Source organism: Myotis brandtii, unplaced genomic scaffold (assembly GCF_000412655.1).
Source record: "Myotis brandtii unplaced genomic scaffold, ASM41265v1 scaffold237, whole genome shotgun sequence".
NCBI classification, from domain to species: domain Eukaryota; kingdom Metazoa; phylum Chordata; class Mammalia; order Chiroptera; family Vespertilionidae; genus Myotis; species Myotis brandtii.
Window position 1 is genome coordinate 1,861,520 of NW_005358943.1, and position 17,456 is coordinate 1,878,975.

The 17,456-nt window shown below is 35.5% G+C and overlaps 1 protein-coding gene across 1 annotated transcript; it reads left to right on the plus strand.

The window, feature by feature from the left end:
• The first annotated feature begins 5,430 nt into the window (after positions 1–5,430).
• RERGL (RERG/RAS-like) lies at positions 5,431–15,195 on the plus strand. Its single transcript, XM_005866761.2, has 5 exons — positions 5,431–5,530; positions 6,639–6,695; positions 10,396–10,469; positions 11,816–11,964; positions 14,617–15,195. Exons 1-5 carry the CDS (start codon positions 5,479–5,481, stop codon positions 14,897–14,899), a joined length of 615 nt encoding a protein of 204 aa, XP_005866823.1. The 5' UTR covers positions 5,431–5,478; the 3' UTR covers positions 14,900–15,195.
• Positions 15,196–17,456: the final 2,261 nt, after the last annotated feature.

Below are 17,456 nucleotides of genomic sequence, written 5' to 3' on the forward strand. Positions count from 1 at the left end.
ATTTTCATACATACATCAACTTGACCATTTTCTAGTTTAATTTTATGGTAAGATTTTTATTATTCATAATTTATTTTCCTGCATGATATGAGGTATAGACATAGCTTACTATTCTATGACTTGTTCTTATGTTATCAAAACAATTTAAAAATGGCACACATAAAAACTTTATATTTATAATAAAGTAACTTTTGTGGACTCAATTCCTATATGCAAAAAGCTATTCTGTTAATGAGTATGTCAACCCAGTTCTAATAAAATAATATTTAGATATTTTTAATATGATTTGGTTCTTAAAAAGTATTGTATCACTATCTTACCTAAATTTTCTCCTTCTTTCATTTTCAATTTTCCAAAAGAGGCTATCCATATTAAATTAAACTATCATTGTTTGGATTTTGATTGTCATTGATTTTACTTTTAGATTAATTTGGTCATAATTACAATATCAGGTCTTCTTTTTTTGTTTATCCGTATATTCAAACCTCATTTTATAATCTTAAGTAAAGAGTTAGAGAATTCATCATATAAAAAAAGTTATACATTACTTTTAGTTTTATTCTTCTTTCATTCGTTTTATTCTTTCTGTCCTTTCTTTTGTGAAAAGGACTGTATTTCTATTATGTTAGAAGTTAGTAATGGTACTGATGTCATAATGTTCCTCAGAGGTCTAAATATTGTGTACCTGGAAACCATTTTCTAAAAATTACCTGTTATATACTGTATTAAACACCCAACTAAGCTATGATTTTTATCATTTAGAATTATTGCTTTTGTTATATTTATCTTTTATCTGACCACATGACTGAATGGTCTTATGTATGCTAATGTATATAATATAGCTAAGGAAAAATATCATTTGTAGATAGTAATCATTTTGTCTTCTTTTTTTCCATTTGTGCTATTTATTTCCCTCACGTGTTGAATAGAAGTACCAATTCAATGTTAAAAAAGTAAGATAGAACATCCTGTGTTTACAGGAAAATTAAGAGTATTTGGACATTAAAAACATACCCTTAAGTTAAGAAACCCCCTATTTTTAGGTTACAAAGTGTTTTGGTTTTTTTTTTTTTTAAGTAGCTGTTAAGTTTCAAAAAAGCTTTTGGGACCATGCTGTTCATATAGTTTTTCTCCTTTATCTTGGTAATATGTTGACATAGTCTACCATTTCTTGTTGTTTAACCAACTTGACAATCTTGTAAGTTCTATTAGCTCATCATACTTGGTTCTTTAATTATATATCCGGGTTTGACATGCTATTATACTTAAGAACTGGGGATGCATATTTATAAATGATATTGGTCTTGGTATTTCTTTGTTCTCTGCCTGTCTATGTATACTACTTATATCTGCTTCAGATTATGATAGACACAGAAACTCAGTTGGGAGTGTTTAGCATTTATCTTTTCAAGGTTCTGGAAGAGCATTATAGAACACAAATATTCTTCCTCCTTGTAGATTTGTTTGAATCACTCCAGCCTTCTGTATCTGAAACTTTTGATGGAGGAATTATGCATCTACACTAATAGAAACTATAGGGAAATAAGTTTAGCTGAGGACTGGTGAACTGAATTCAGAGAAATAGAACTATGCAACTAAAATTATAACACTATGAATAGTTGACATGTAATTGGTTTCTTATTTTTAACTAGAGGCCCAATGCATGAAATTTGTACATGGGGGTGTGTGTCTCTCAGCCCAGCCTGCACCCTCTCCAATCTGAGACCCCTCGAGGGATGCCTGACTGCCCATTTAGGCCCGATCCTGGTGTGATTGGGCCTAAACAGGCAGTCAGACATCCCTCTCATAATCCAGGACTGCTGGCTCCCAACTGCTTGCCTGCCAGCCAGGTCACTCCCTAATCACTCCCCTGCCAGCCTGATTGATGCCTAACTGCTCCCCTGCTGGTCCAATTGCCCCTAACTGCCCTCCACTGCCAGCCTGGTCACCCCTAACTGTCCTCCCCTGAAGGCCTTCCCCCCCAACTGCCCTCCCCTGCTGGCTTGGTCACTCCCAACTGCCCTCCCCTGCTGGCCTGGTTACCCCCCAATTTCTCTCCCCTGAAGGGCTGGTTCCCCCCAACTGCCCTCCCCTGCAGGGCTGGTCCCCCCAAATGCCCTCCCCTGCTGGCCATCTTGTGGTGGTCATCTTGTGTCCACATGGGGGTGGCCATCTTGTGTGTTGGAGTGATGGTCAATTTGCATATTACCTCTTTATTAGATAGGATGTTAATGACCATCTCTCATGACCAGAATCTATAAGTATTGTTTATCTGTTCGCTGAAACATTTCTAGCATTGTGACTAATGCAATCCCATAGTAGACACTCAATAAATTTTTGTTCATTCAATAAATAATAAAACAATACAAATAACTTTGTTTTGGTTGTGAAAAGATGTATCTTTAGGAAAATGTGAGAAAATTCTCGGTGGTATAATGTATCTATCAGAATATAAATATGTTAATATTCTTTACTAGGGGCAGAAAAATATATTAGCACTTTTGTTTCTTAGAAAGGTATGTGAGTAATTATATTCTCTCTGTTCTGGTTGCTATCCCAACACCAGAGTACTTTCTTATTAGATTTACTTTTGGAATCCAAATGGAAGTAGGGGAGAAGAGTATATGGTAAAAGAGAGAAGTATCTTAATAACAACTATTCATATATTGTTTTCAAATCATGCATGTTATGAAGTTAAGATTTTCCTTCCTGTCAGCAGATAAATTTCTTAGGAACTCCATCAGAATACTCTCAAGAAGATAAAAATTGAATTTCTCCAAATAGAAGAAAAACACTCAGTTCCATAGTGGAACAAATCATCTGGTAAACTTCCTTAAAATCATTCTTATTACTTTTAATATATTTGCATGAAATAAAGATAAAACAACTTATTTAAAAATTCTATAGTTTGTAATAAAATGATAAATTTAAATTGTTTCAGGTCTTAACTTGTTGATCCCACAAATTGCCATACTTTCTCTTGCCTTTTTTACTTTACAGAATCAGTTTCTTCTTTTGGAATAGACAAATCTTGCTAATCCTCAATCATTTTTTCTTTCCTCTCTTAATAGGTCCCGCTTGTTTCTAGCTTAACCTACTTTTTTTTTTTAATATGCTTTTATTCTTTTCAGAGAGGAAGAGAGGGAGAGAGAGAGAGATCAAAACATCAATGGTGTGAATCATCCACCGGCTGCCTCCTGCACGCCCCCTACTGGTGGTGGAGGCTGCAACCAAAGCATGTGCCTTTGGGTGGAATTGAACTCTGGACCCTTCAGTCGCAGGCCGACACCCTATCCATTGAGCTAAATGGGCTAGGGTTTAACCTACTTTTTGAAGACCTTTCTACCCACTGCTTTTCTTTTTCCAGCTCTTACAACCCTATTTTAATATTGACAATATTTATTGTAATTCTAGTTGTTTCCATTACCCCCCCCCCGCCCCGTTAGATGTATAGACTCCATTGGAGCAGAAAATTCACTATTTACTGTTGACCTCATAAACCCAGAATAATTTTAATAAAAAGTGACAATTAATGTTTTTCAATAAATGCATTTTTAAAAAGCATGTTATTCCTGTGATCAACCTAGCCCAGTGGTCGGCAAACTGCGTCCCCTTGAGTGTGGCTCTTCCACAAAATACTACGTGTGGGTGCGCATGTACAGTGCGATTGAAACTTCGTGGCCACACTCAAGGGGCCAAAGAGCCGCATGTGGCTCGCGAGCCGCAGTTTGCCGACCACTGACTTAGCCTGGAAATAAAACTTCTTCAAGTGGGCCTCAAAATTTAGTACACAAAGGTTGAATTCTTCTATTTGTTGTTGTACTCTTTACTCAACTGCCAAATTTATACATATATAAATGGAGAAAAAAAAAGATATGCCACTAATGTGTGGACTTGGAGTAGAAGGGAAGATTTATGAAAAGAAGTATAGAAGAATCATCACTTTGCATGTTATATTTACTTCTTTATTTCATAGCAAGCATGAATTTTATCAAAATACCCCTTCCAAATTTTAAAATTTATTTTCCTTAATTACAAAATACTACATAAAGAAACCTGACACGTTTCTGTTTATTGCTCTTTAAGGAACTTGAAGCTGATTGCTTTTTCCCCTGCCCCCTGAAATCTTACTATTATCTACTGGCGTAAAATCAAAAGGAAAAAACAAGAGAGAGAAGTTTCTTATTAAGAAAGACATTGGAAGGGTGACGCTGCAGTACCCATATTTCTCCTTGAGATTTGAGACTCAGAAACATAGGCTCATATACTGATTCATCACTGTCAACCCTAAACGAATTCATTGAGGTAGCCATTTTCTTTTCATGACTGACTTTCACAGAAGAGGTGCAAGGAAATAAAGACTCAGGTAATAATGGAAAGAGCAAAACTGATTAAATCTAAGTAAATTTATAGAAATGTTTACTCATCCTCTAAAACCTTTCTTTGTTTTCTTTCTTTGTTTTGTTAAAATTCTCACCCAAAGATATTTTTTCCATTGATCTTTTAGCGAGAGTGGAAGAAAGAGGGAAAGACAGAGAGAAACATTGATGTGAAAGAAACACATCGATTGTTTGCCTCCTGCACGCACCCTGACCAGGGCATTGGTTGCCTCCTGCACAGGCCTTGACCAGAATCAAACCCAGGACCCTTTGGTTCAAGGCTGATGCTCTGTCCACTGAGCAAAACCAGCTAGAGCTAAAAACTTTCTTAACAAAGTGAGATTATTTTTGTAGGTCCTAGGAGAAAGTATATTCTATATACACAAAAACAGAGTATGAGGAGCTAGGCTTCTGTTAAGTTTTTAACTACCTAGATATATAAAAGCCTAAGTGACAAGTTAACCACTTGACTGCTCAACTGGTAGCTATGATGCGCACTCACCACCAGGGGGCAGACGCTCAATGAAGGAGCTGCCCCCTGGTGGTCAGTGCACTCCCACAGCAGGAGCGCCTCTCAGCTGACTGATGGGCGCCAGACACCAGGCTCAGGGCTGGTGAGCTCAGCTGCCGCAGTGGCAAGCCTCTCCCCCCTCCACAGCAGCGCTACTGAGCGGTGGCGGTGACAGCAGGTGCAGCAGGCCAGATTGAGTGGGAGCAATGCGGTGCCTGGCCTGGGCTCAAGCTCCTCCCCAGGCGCCTGCTGCTTTGTGCACTACTGCATCCCCTGAGGGGTCCCAGATTGCAAGAGGGTGCAGGCCAGGCTGAGGGACCCCAACAGTGCACAAATCCGTGCACTGGGCCTCTAGTTGGCTTAATAAGTCTTCGTGTCTAAATTGTAGCTCCAAATTGTTTTTAATGGCATATGCTCAAAACTACCATAGGAAAATATTTTTTTAAAGTTATTATTGGATGGTGGAAATATGGGGTGGAGTTAGCCTTAGAAAAATGAGAGCAGCATTACTTTTTAAAGAACACACACTTGTCTCAAGTCAGTATTGCTCCACAAGACAGGGCTGACCAAGACGGAACAGAAAACAACATGAATGATGTGAAGCTTGCTGTCCTGGGTGGTGAAGGAACAGGCAAATCTGGTGAGTGGTGGTATTTCCTCGGGCATGGTGTAAAGTGCAGATAGAGTGAGAAATATATTGATGTATATATAAAACTTGATATAATGATATAACTACATATTGTGTTTTATTAGCAGTTTTCATTTTATAAGCAAGTTAGGCAATTCACTGTATATTTAAAGAATTTTTAGACAGCTTAAGAAAGGTAACTGTTGAAAGCATAGTTTGTATCTTGTTTTACTGATGTTTAAATTCATAAGAACATAGGAATAACAGGAAACCCTCCATCACTATCCCACTTACTTCTCACTTCAACACAACTGTTCTCACACCCACCAGTGGCCAAACGACGGCCATGAAAGGATTCTTCTGCCTTAGACTAGGGGTGAAACGACATTCCTTAAAACCTCCGGATCATTTCCTAAATGCCACATTACAGGGGGAAAAAAACAAACAAAGCAAAACAAACTCTGGAGGGGCATGGCTTTGTAGATGCCTAGGAAGTAAGCAACATTTGCCCTGACTTGACAAGCCATCTTATATTTTTGTTTTGTTTTTACTAACGTTATTGTAATGAGGATTCCAGCAGTAGAGCTTCATGAGCCTAAGGAATCATAATTGGCCAGACCCAGGCACTTTAATGACATAAACCAACACTATGGGCCCTTTTTCTAGTTCCTGTATTTTGAAGTCTCTCTATCCTTAAGCAACTGCAATTGTTTGATATTGTCCTTGTCATTATGAGCATGTAGCAACACCTTAGAACCACATTTCATTTGATAAAGAAAACAAAGATATGCTATAATTCTTGCATCTCAGATTTAATGAGAAATCCGTTTCTGTTAGGAAAGGTAAATTGCCTTCTGTGTTTGCATTTGTGAGTTAATTACACAGAGATTTGAGTGGAGAACATTCTCCACTCAAATCACTTTCTTTCTAGCCTCCTAACCTTGATAGTTGTACAGTGGAAATCTTGCTGACTATTATTTAGACCAGAATTCAGTAAAGTTTTATGATCTTCCTGATGCTTGGTCATTTTTGAGCTAAAAGATAAACCTCTATGTACATAACTTAATTATCTGTATCATAAAATAGAAAGGGCCATCAATCCTGCTTTTTTGTTTTTCAGCCCTTACAGTGAGATTTCTTACCAAGCGATTTATTGGGGAATATGCTTCTAATTTTGGTAAGTCTTTACTTTAGCCTTTTTCACCCTAAAATTTCATATCATAATTAAATAATAATTAAGATCAGAAAATAATTTTAATGGAAACTTTAACTTTTACACTTTAAAGCAACTTATTTTTTTCCCCACAGATTCTGGTTAGAAATGCCAAAATAAGTACTTGAACTGATAAAATTCATCTAATTTCAGGTTAACTGAGATGGATTAGAAAGTCACTTGGTTTCAGTTTAAAACTAGCAAAACATTAAAACTGAGATCCACCCCCCCTCAAAAAAAAACACATATTGTAGAGCAAGTGAGTATGAATATTTTTGTAAGCTATGAATCAGTTTTGAAATTAAATCAGCATCTGTTGAAAGAGAAGGGCAAATTAATTATAAAAGCACAAGTAACTTCAAAATAAGCTTTATTTTTATTGCAAAACTGTGTGAAAATAGCAGGAAAATTATGTCTTGATTAAAGATCACATCTAATTATCTAGGTTGCTTATGTAAGTTTCAGAGAAATTCTAAAACAGATGTCAGGGTAACATGATATAATTTTATTATTTTGATCAGGATTAACATGACATATGGGAAATATCATGGTGGGGAACTAATAAAATGGGGAATGTTGCCAGAGGTTTGAGTATAATTTTGGCTCAGCAATTAATTAACATAATTATACTAATATCTTACCTGATTGAAGATATGGGGAAAATGTGTTGGCTTTTAATTTAAAAAGAATGACAGAGTTATAAGGAGTGTGAAAATTGGGGATAAATAGAAAATAATTATTATGTTCAATAATACTTATTTAGAGTAAAAGGGAATTATGATAACAAGTGTGTTTTCCATGAGAAATAAATATAAACAAAAATCTTTAGCATTCAATTATGAGATATCACTTTTAGAGTATTTTAGAAAATAACTTTAGAAAGTATTGCATTGTGTTGTTTTCTACATATACATTATAGTATTTCAGTACATATGACAATGTGAACATCTTAGGACAAGTGCTTGAAACTGGTTATAGAAAGAAGAAATATATAGAAACAGAAATTCTCATTGTTTTATTTCTCAGGTCAGCAATCTCAGTCAAAAAGGTCAACATAACACATAAGCTAGCAGTCAGACATGAGAGAATGTTCCAGAACTACAAAGCCAAACATAAATAAAAAAACACCTCAAAAACAATAGCAGTAATAATGAAAAAAATACCACCTTAATCTTTTATAGGATATAGTTTATAAACAAAGTATACACATTTCTGGTTGTTACATCCCTACTAAGAATATGAGACCTAGAGACATTTTGAAAAGATCACTGAATGAGCAAAAGGTGACCACTGTATGAAAACAAACTAGTTAAAAATGATTCCATCTTGTAAATAAAGACTAGAAGGAGAAATAATAAAATTCTAAAAAGTTAAGAGTTGATGACTCCTGCTGGCTGTTGTTGAGTTTTGAGGTGGACTTAAAAAAAAATGTCTAGAAGAAAATTTTATAGTTCACAGTAGTAAACTTAAGTGAAGTTTAGAAGGCATTGTCTGAAAACATATTTTAAGATTTAATGAAACTATATTAATTTCATTAAATGTAACATAAGGATTTTAAAACTCATTCATAACTTTTGAGGTTGGCTCACCAAATTTCTGCTACAACTTCCTGCTATGAGTTACAGAGAGTTTGCCAGAATGGGTCATGATTTAGTGTCAATATTCCATTTTGGAGAGAAGTGGATATTTATTAAAACACTGGAGGAACAGTTACAGAAATAAAATCCTTCATTCATTCAAGAAATATTTATTGCACACCTGCCATGTCCCAGGTACTCTTAGAGGTAAAGAGGTTATAGCAATGGACAACAACAAAAATGAAACAAATATCCAAACTCTCCTAAGTCTTACATTCTGGAGGGAAAGGTTAGTCAATTAAAAAACATTAAATATAAACTATGATGAAAACTATGAAGAAAAAGAAAGCATGGGGTAGTGGCCTTATATTGTATGTGATAATATATAATAGGGTGATCAGGTTCTACCCAACTGAGGAGATATTTGGAAAGAGACATCAAGGTGGTAAAATTGAACCATGAAGATACTTGGGGGATTCCATTCCAGCAGAAGAAACAATTATCAAAGTTCTGAGGCAGGAACATTCTAGGAAATGTGAGGGACCGAATGCAGGATGGAGTAGCTAAAATGGAGAGAATTTTAGGGGCAAGAGCCAGGGAGGTCTATTGAGGTCATAGAAGTAATAGGAGACTAAATAATCAGCTACATTCTCAGGCATTTTAAAGGTTTTGGTTTATCCAAGTGAGATGAGGAGCCATTGGAGCACTTTGATCAGACAAGTAACTTGATCTGGTTACAAGGTTCACTCACATTTGCTTCTGTGTTGAGAATAGATTAGGCACAAGAAAGGAGTAAGGTGAGGGATGAAGCAGAGGGGTAAATTAGAAGGAGTGGTAATAATATAGGCAAACAATGATGGTTTTGACAATGTGTTAGCAATGGTGGTGATGAGAGGCTGATAAATTCAAAATATACTTTGACTGTAGAGTGAAAATGAATTTTTAACAGAATAAATATGAGATGTAAGAGAAAGAAAGAATCAGGGATGATATTAAAGCTCTTAATCTGAGAAACTAAAGTTAAGGACATGCCATTTAATGAAATGGAAAATTGTGGAAGATGCAGTCTTAGCAGGGAGATGTCCATTGTGTATCTAAGTGAAGATGTCCAATTGTAGTAGTTGTTCCTATCTAGAGTTCAGGAAAGAGGTCCGGGCTACAGGTATAAATTGGATTCATTAGCAATAATTGTTACATAACGTCTGACTGGATGCAATTATCAAGGGAGTGAGAATAGGGAGAGAGGATATCCATAAACTGGATTCATGTTTGGAGTGTGGGAAGACATGTATGGCAGGTCAAATAAAACAAAAAGAGTAATTTGGAGCAATAGGGAACAATGCAAAAACCAAAAGAGTGTGTTGCCTTGAAAGACATGTTAAGGAAGCCTTTTAAGAAGGCAAAAGTGATTAACTACTTATGCTGCTGATAGAACAAGTAAAATCAAGGCACAGAAACTGACCATTGTGTCCAAAACCATGACCTTGGTAGGAACAGTTTGAGTTAAGTAATTGAAGTTAAAGCTTGATTGAAATAATTTGAAGAGCATGGGAGGAGAAAAAGTGGACACGGGGTGTATAGATGCTTACCAAAAGGCCAGCAGAGAAATAGGGCAACAGTTAAAAGATTGTGAAATCTAAAAGATTGTCAAGTTAGGAGAAGTACATTTGTCATGATACATTCAGTGAAGAGGAAAAATTTATGATGCACAAGAGAGATGTAGAACTTGTGAGGCCATGTCTTTTATAGGTCAGATGAAATGCTGACTAGTTCATAGTGAATGGATTGGCCTTAAATAGAAACACAGATAATTCATCAATAGTAATAGGATGGAAGATAAATATATAAGCACAAAGGCATGCAGCTGAATAGGTTTAGCGAATTTCACTTGTGAGAAACATACTAGTATATGAACAAATACAACAAATACATGTTTTTTTTTACCACTAGCGATAAATGAAAGCCACTGTAAAACTCCATTAAAATATGACAGCTTGAATTTTCAACACTGTAATCCAAATATAGGTCCATTTTTTTTTATTCTGGAGTATTTCCATACTGACAATGAACATATGCATATTTTGCAGAATCCATCTATAATAAGCATTTGTGTTTGGAAGGGAAGCAACTGAATCTAGAAATATACGACCCTTGTTCTCAAGTAAGTAAAACAACATACTCTTTTATGTTTTCAATCATTATTTGAAGAAGATTGGATAAGGGTCAGTGTAAAGTTGCCAGTCTTCAAACTAAATTTTCTTTTTTTATCTTAATTATTAAAAATTTAAGAGATTTCCCCTTCAATTTTGAATGATAGCCTTGCTGGATAGAGTATTTTTAGTGTTATGAATTATCTAGCTTCTCTGTTAAGTATGATTAAACTATCATATTATAAATATCTTTAAAATACAAATATTAGTCTGGATTTATAATATACTATAGGCCTGGTGCACGAATTCATGCACCAGTGGGGTCCCTTGGCCTGGCCTGTGGGATCAGGCCAAAACTGGCTCTCCAACATCCCCCGAGGGGTCCCGGATTGTGAGAGGGTGCAGGCCAGGCTGAGGGACCCCACTGGTGCACGATTGGGGCCAGGGAGGGTGCAGGAGGTTGGCCAGCCAGGGAGGGACCGTGGGAGGGCTCCAGGGCATGTCTGGCCCATCTCGCTCAATCCCGATCGGCCGGACCCCAGCAGCAAGCTAACCTACCAGCCGACTGTCTGCCCTCAGGTGGTCAGTGCACATTATAGTGAGCAGTTGAGCGGCCTTAGCATATCATTAGCATATTATGATTTGATTGGTTGAATGGACAACCAGATGACTAGACACTTAGCATATTAGGCTTTTATTATGTAGGATTTCTATCAGGTCACAATGTAGCTGTTAGAAGTTAATAGTTTAATGGCTTATCATTCAAGTTTATATTTTCACTGTTTCCTTTGTGACTAATCACTGTTGATCAAGCATAAAATTGATTTTGAATATATACTTCTTTGTTTAATCAAATACAAAAATGTGAAAATAGTATTATATAAATGACAGCAATTCAAGATTTCAAAACAACTCCATGGGACAGATTCTTTTACTTGATGAAAATCTACCTTAAATCATTTGAGCTAAACCTTATCTTTTTTTACTGATTTAAATATAGCACCCAAATCAATAGATACTCTATTTATTAATATAGATAGAAAATATTATATCTTTTCAAAAATGCATGTGGATATTTATTCAAAAGACAACTATAGCTTATCAATTTTTCAAAGAAAGTTGAGATATTTTCTTAGAGAAAAGTTGTAAAATGAGGTAGATATGACTTTATGATAGATTATATTTTAAGGACTTTTAATCAAAAAGAATGATGAGGAAATACACTACATTTTAGAAAATACCAGTGTTTGGCTTATTGAATTCTCTTCTAAATGAAATCTGTCTTCATTAATTAATTCTAAAGTGTAAATACAGGTGTCAGATTCCACCACTTTCAATGTGCTTGGTTTGTTTGCAGCCACAGAAAGCAAAATTTTCCCTCACAAGTGAGCTGCATTGGGCAGATGGATTTGTTATTGTATATGACATCAGTGACAGGTCTTCATTTGCTTTTGCAAAAGCACTGATCTACAGAATTCGGGAGCCACAAACTAGTCATTGTAAAAGGTAAGACATTTCTCATTCCTCTCCTTTCTTTTTAGTAAATCATCATAGAGCTGTAAGCATCATTAGGAAGAGTTTAATACAGCCTTCCAATTACAAAATTTAACAGCCCTGAACAATTCACCTTCCATTCCACAGGAGTTATACATGTAGTAAAAGGACTAAGATGAGAATACTTTATATCCTGGATGACATAAACAGTTACTTGCCCTGAATAAATGGCTATTTTACAAGACAGCTTCTATTGTTAACATGACACTCACTTGCAAAATAATGGTCCTTTGTACACAAGATAGTTCGCTTTCCAACCTTTTCTTTTTATTCCCACAAAAATGTTAAGGATACTAAATAAATCCAGATTTATTACATTTGTCATCCAATTTCTAGTCATTCGGTTGTTCAATCTATTAAAGCAAAATAGACAGCATAATGAAACCTATACAAATTCTAAGTTTGAGAATACATTTTTCTTCATTTCACCTCCTAAAATAAATAGGTAATCAACAATTGCCAATTAATTGTCTTGACAAAAGTAACTATGAAGAAAGACATAACTGTGCCTTATTGCATTAGTAGATATAAGTTTAAACATATAAATTACCTACTTTAATTTTTTTGTTTCATAGCCTTTCCCATTTAAAAATGTTTATTTTTATTCAAAATGCTGATGTAAGGGTTTCTGTGTGCTCTTAACCAAATTTGCCCTTAATCTAAAATAACATTCTAAACTGAGAAGCAAAAAAAGCACAATACTAGTGATTTTTATATCTATTTTAAATGCCCACTATCAAGAAACCATCAGATAATAATTGATAAAAGATATTTCCCTGGAGTCAGTTGATGTAAATTCTTGCTATATCTGATTGACCTTAGGTAAATCCTTTAATCTCTAAGACCTAATTTTTCTGATTATAAAACTGATGGAGGTATGTTAGGAGGAAAGTATGTGATGTTACTAGGGTACCCCACAGCTCTGATATCCAATAATATTACTGTGTGGTTTCTTTAAACATCATTGTTTCAAGCATTAAATGTTTTATTTGAAAGCATCATGACTTAGGTAAAGGACAGAGATAATCATCCTTTGATAGTCCTCCAAATCAAAGTAAGCACTCAAGAATACAAAAAAAAAAATACAAAAAACAACAACTGTCTTTAACATTTCCAGACAATCTTCTTAATGTCCTGACTAAATAATTTGTAGAGTATTTTTCAATCTGTATAGACTAGAAAATCAACATGACATTGTTTTATTAAAATTACATCCCATATTTGTGACCCACCTTCAAAATATTTTACAATTCCCCATTAATTCTTTACAATAATTTTCTAAACTATGTAGAAAAAGTTATTATTAATAATACCCTCAAAAATCTAACGCATACAGTGCTTTTGCCCTCGTGGCTCATACTGTTATATGAATGAAACTAACTCTTAGTGGAATCTGAGGACAATACCTTTTCAGATAGAGATGATTACTGCATTTATTCAATTCTTTCCTATAGTAGATATCTTGGCAGGGTTTCTCACCACTTATGAACTAGTAATCTTACCATGTTCTTTAAACAAACTCTGTTTTAAGAATGTTCTGTTGTAACAAATGAGGATACACTGATATTTGCCAAAGACATTAACTTAACAAGGAAATATATTTCTTAAATAAACAGAAAAATTGTACAAGGTCATGAGATTGTGAAATTTTTTCTTTAGTATGTGATAATGGATATTAACAAAGAATAAACAGCAATGAGAATTGAATAATATTATATCTTATTATATATCTAAATTGTCCAATCACAGTAGCTCTTTAATAATGAGTTAGTCCTCTTTCAATTGATAAGAAAAAGAAAAAAGATATTTATTAAGCATCTTTTATTGCTTGGCACTGTGCTAGGTATTTTTATATACATTATTTCATTTCATTTCAATGAGAATTCTCTGTGATCATGACTATTCTACTATTTTTCACATATAAGGAAAATGAAAATTGGAAAAATAGTAATTATGCCTCATTAGTAAACAGAACCATAATTCAAGAATAACTTTGTGTCACTTCAAATTGTATGCTTTAAGAGCCTTACTGCTTCTGTGTCATTTACTACATTCTATCTGAAATAATTGTTGTGCATACATGGGGATATGTGTCAAATGCACATGACCATAAATAACACATATTATTTTTTGTCTGTTTTGGTCCATAATTATTTTTTACATAAACCTACGTAATCCTATATAATAAAAGAGTAATATGCAAATAGACCGAACAGTGGAATGACCAGTCACTATGATGCACACTGACCACCAGGGGACAGATGCTCAATGCAGGAGCTGCCCCCTGGTGGTCAGTGTGCTTCCACAGGGAGAGAGCCGCTCAGCCAGAAGTTGGCTCACGGCTGGCCAGAGCAGTGGCGGTGGCGGGAACCTCTCCCACCTCCACAGCAGCACTAAGGATGTCCGCCTGAAGGCTTAGCCCACTCCCCTGAGTGGGCCTAAGCTGGCAGGTGGACATCCCCGAGGGCTCCTGGGCTGCCAGAAGGCACAGGCCGGGCTGAGGGACACCCCATCTGAGTGCAGGAATTTTTGTGCACTGGGCCTCTAATTAAAAAATAATTTTTAAAAACACTCTTGCCAAAAAATTATGTATCTGTATTTCAGAGTTGTGGAATCAGCAGTGCTTTTGGTTGGTAACAAGCAAGATCTCTGTCATGTGCGAGAGGTTGGCTGGAAAGAAGGGCAAAAACTGGCATTGGATAACCGGTGCCAATTCTGTGAACTGTCTGCAGCAGAGCAGTCTTTGGAGGTAGAAATGATGTTTATCAGAATTATCAAGGACGTCCTGACAAACTTCAAACTCAAAGAAAAGAGAAGATCCAGTGGATCTAGATCAATGGCCAAATTGATCAATAATGTATTTAGAAAGAGAAGGAAATCTGTTTAGTAGATATGTGATCTCGAGGGTTTATTATATCAGAGAGTTTCATTCATATGCTAATTGAATTTAACTTTGTTTGCAATTTAAAAAATATTTTAGAGATATAAAGTGATTGAATGTGAACCACAGCTGTGTTTTTCAATATATAGTTTGCCTTTTTGGTTGTTTGCATTTTGTACACTCTGCTTCACACTTAAACTTCTCTTTATACACAAAATCACCTTCAGTATAAATTATTGGTGGATTACTATACAGTTTGCTTGCAAATGAACATTGCTTCTGTAATTTTATTAAACTACCATTCTACAGTCCTGTTTGCCTTTATTTTATGCATTTCTTTAGAATAAACATATGGTTATATTCATGTATTTCATATTTTGTAGGGCTTAATTTATATACCTGTGGAAACTTCATGATCTGTTTAATAGAAATACATGAATTTAATTTTTAAAATGTCTTCATGATAATCCATTGAGTTACTTGATAATACACACATATTACTTATAACTTAGGCTTTAAGAAGTTAAATGTTTTGCCCATAAGTACCTAGTTTGTAGTTGGTCTGATGTTGAAAAATCTCTGCTTTGCTTTGTATGCTATGCTAACAAGGGCAATTATAACAGAGAAATTAGCTAATATAGCTAAGATCCTTTTGGGATCAAAAGATTAGTCTTTTATAGTTCATTTAGGAATCATACATGATAAGGAAAGAAAAAAGTAAGAACTGATTGGTAAATATATAACCTTTAAGGACTTATTTCCTTGAAAGAAATATTGCATTAGATACAAACATTTTAGGCCTTCCCAGATTACTTTGAATTTCCTTCTGAAGTCAACCAACTACCTCATGGACTTTATTGCCGTTGCTCCTGCCTTTGCTAAACTTGCCACCTACTATGATTTTCAGCCAAATCGCTGAAAATTAAGGTTAAGTATTAGAGAAGTTAAACTGGGAGTACAAACAATCTACTACATACTTGGTTACCATGTAGCATCAGTAACCTGGGGAAAAGGGTGGAAGATCTTGAGTAGAGGGTGATACTATAGGAGTTGGGGTAGGGTGACTCAGAATATTAGGCTGGGTAGGAAGGAATTCATTGACTTGGTGTTACTCACTATGAGTCATGATTCAAATCTTTAGGACCAACACCTAGGGCTCATTTCTATAGCTTTGCTGTTCATTAGAAGTCTAACCTTGATGATATGCTAGAGTAAAAGTGGTGCAAATAAAAGAACTTTGTGTGGTGGTATACAAAGCCATTCATAATGCTCATGAAGATGGAGGAGTTAGACTTGATATGGTAAGTTGGACCTAAGCACCCACCATTTGACTGGGTTCTCTGGGACAATTCAAGGGAACTTTGAAGTGAGGAATGCACTGGTGAGGGGCACAGGCAACTCTGAGAAGCTTAACAATGACTGTGCTCTCCAGGTTAGAGTTGACAATAGGAAGGCTGCCATTGAACTGCAGTCCTCAATGCTGATGATAGAATCCTGGAACAGCAGGGTCTGATGACAGCATTGAACCCTTCCTATTATGCATTCACTGTCATAGCCAGGGTTGAGGATCCATTTTGATACTCCTGGCTGGTTGGAAACTTAAAAGTGGCATGCTCCATGAGCTGTATTGAGGCAAAGTCCATATTGTGGACGCATGCATTGCTTCCATCCCTGCCACCAGGGCTGCTGTTATCATGGGTCCATTACATAAGCACAGCAGTGGTCAAGAAAAGAGACAGGTGATCTGCAGGGCAGGTTGTCCTGTCCATCCGGTTGTAATGTGACTTCTCATTGGTGGATGCTGTCTGGTGGGCATTAACATGATACACAAAGATCTGTATATTTTATGCCCTCTCTGAGAGATTCATTCACATGCTTTTTCTCCTGTTATTCTTGTAGCGATTCTCCCAGTCTTTCCTCTTCATTGTACAAAATAACACTCAGATATCTATCTCTAACCAATTGGCAAAACTATGATCCCTACCTAGAAATCTGTACCACATGACACCTTTCCCACTATACAAGGTAGACAACAAAGTGTACTTCTTGAAACTCTAACAAATGGGATAATTTACTTTCACTGATGAACTTCATGGTTACCTTCATGTGGGATGCAATGAGGCACAGCTCTCTTTTGGCACTAATACATCAAGCTTAAGTGAGTAAAGCTTCTTATTAACTAGGAATGTTTAGATTAGATTGCTATGTAAATGAGAAATGAACCTCTAGTGTAAAGAATTATTCTGGTAAAGTCAATGATATACTTTTTTGGTCAACTATTGGAATTTTATTAATATTGTATAATCTTTGTATGGACTACATATGTATTTACATATATACATGTATCCCAGTTTAAGCAATTGCACTTTAAATTTAGTTTTGTTTTATTTTATTCTTAGTTTTCTCCTGGATAATCTTAGTTTTAGAGATTTGGTTAAAATTATTTTCCCAGTTACAGAATGATTCTTTGGGGATAGTATTGCATTAAAAACAAAATATTTATCCATAGTATATGTAAGGACTCTATTGTAAATATGGTATGGAAATTCTTTCATAGATTAGC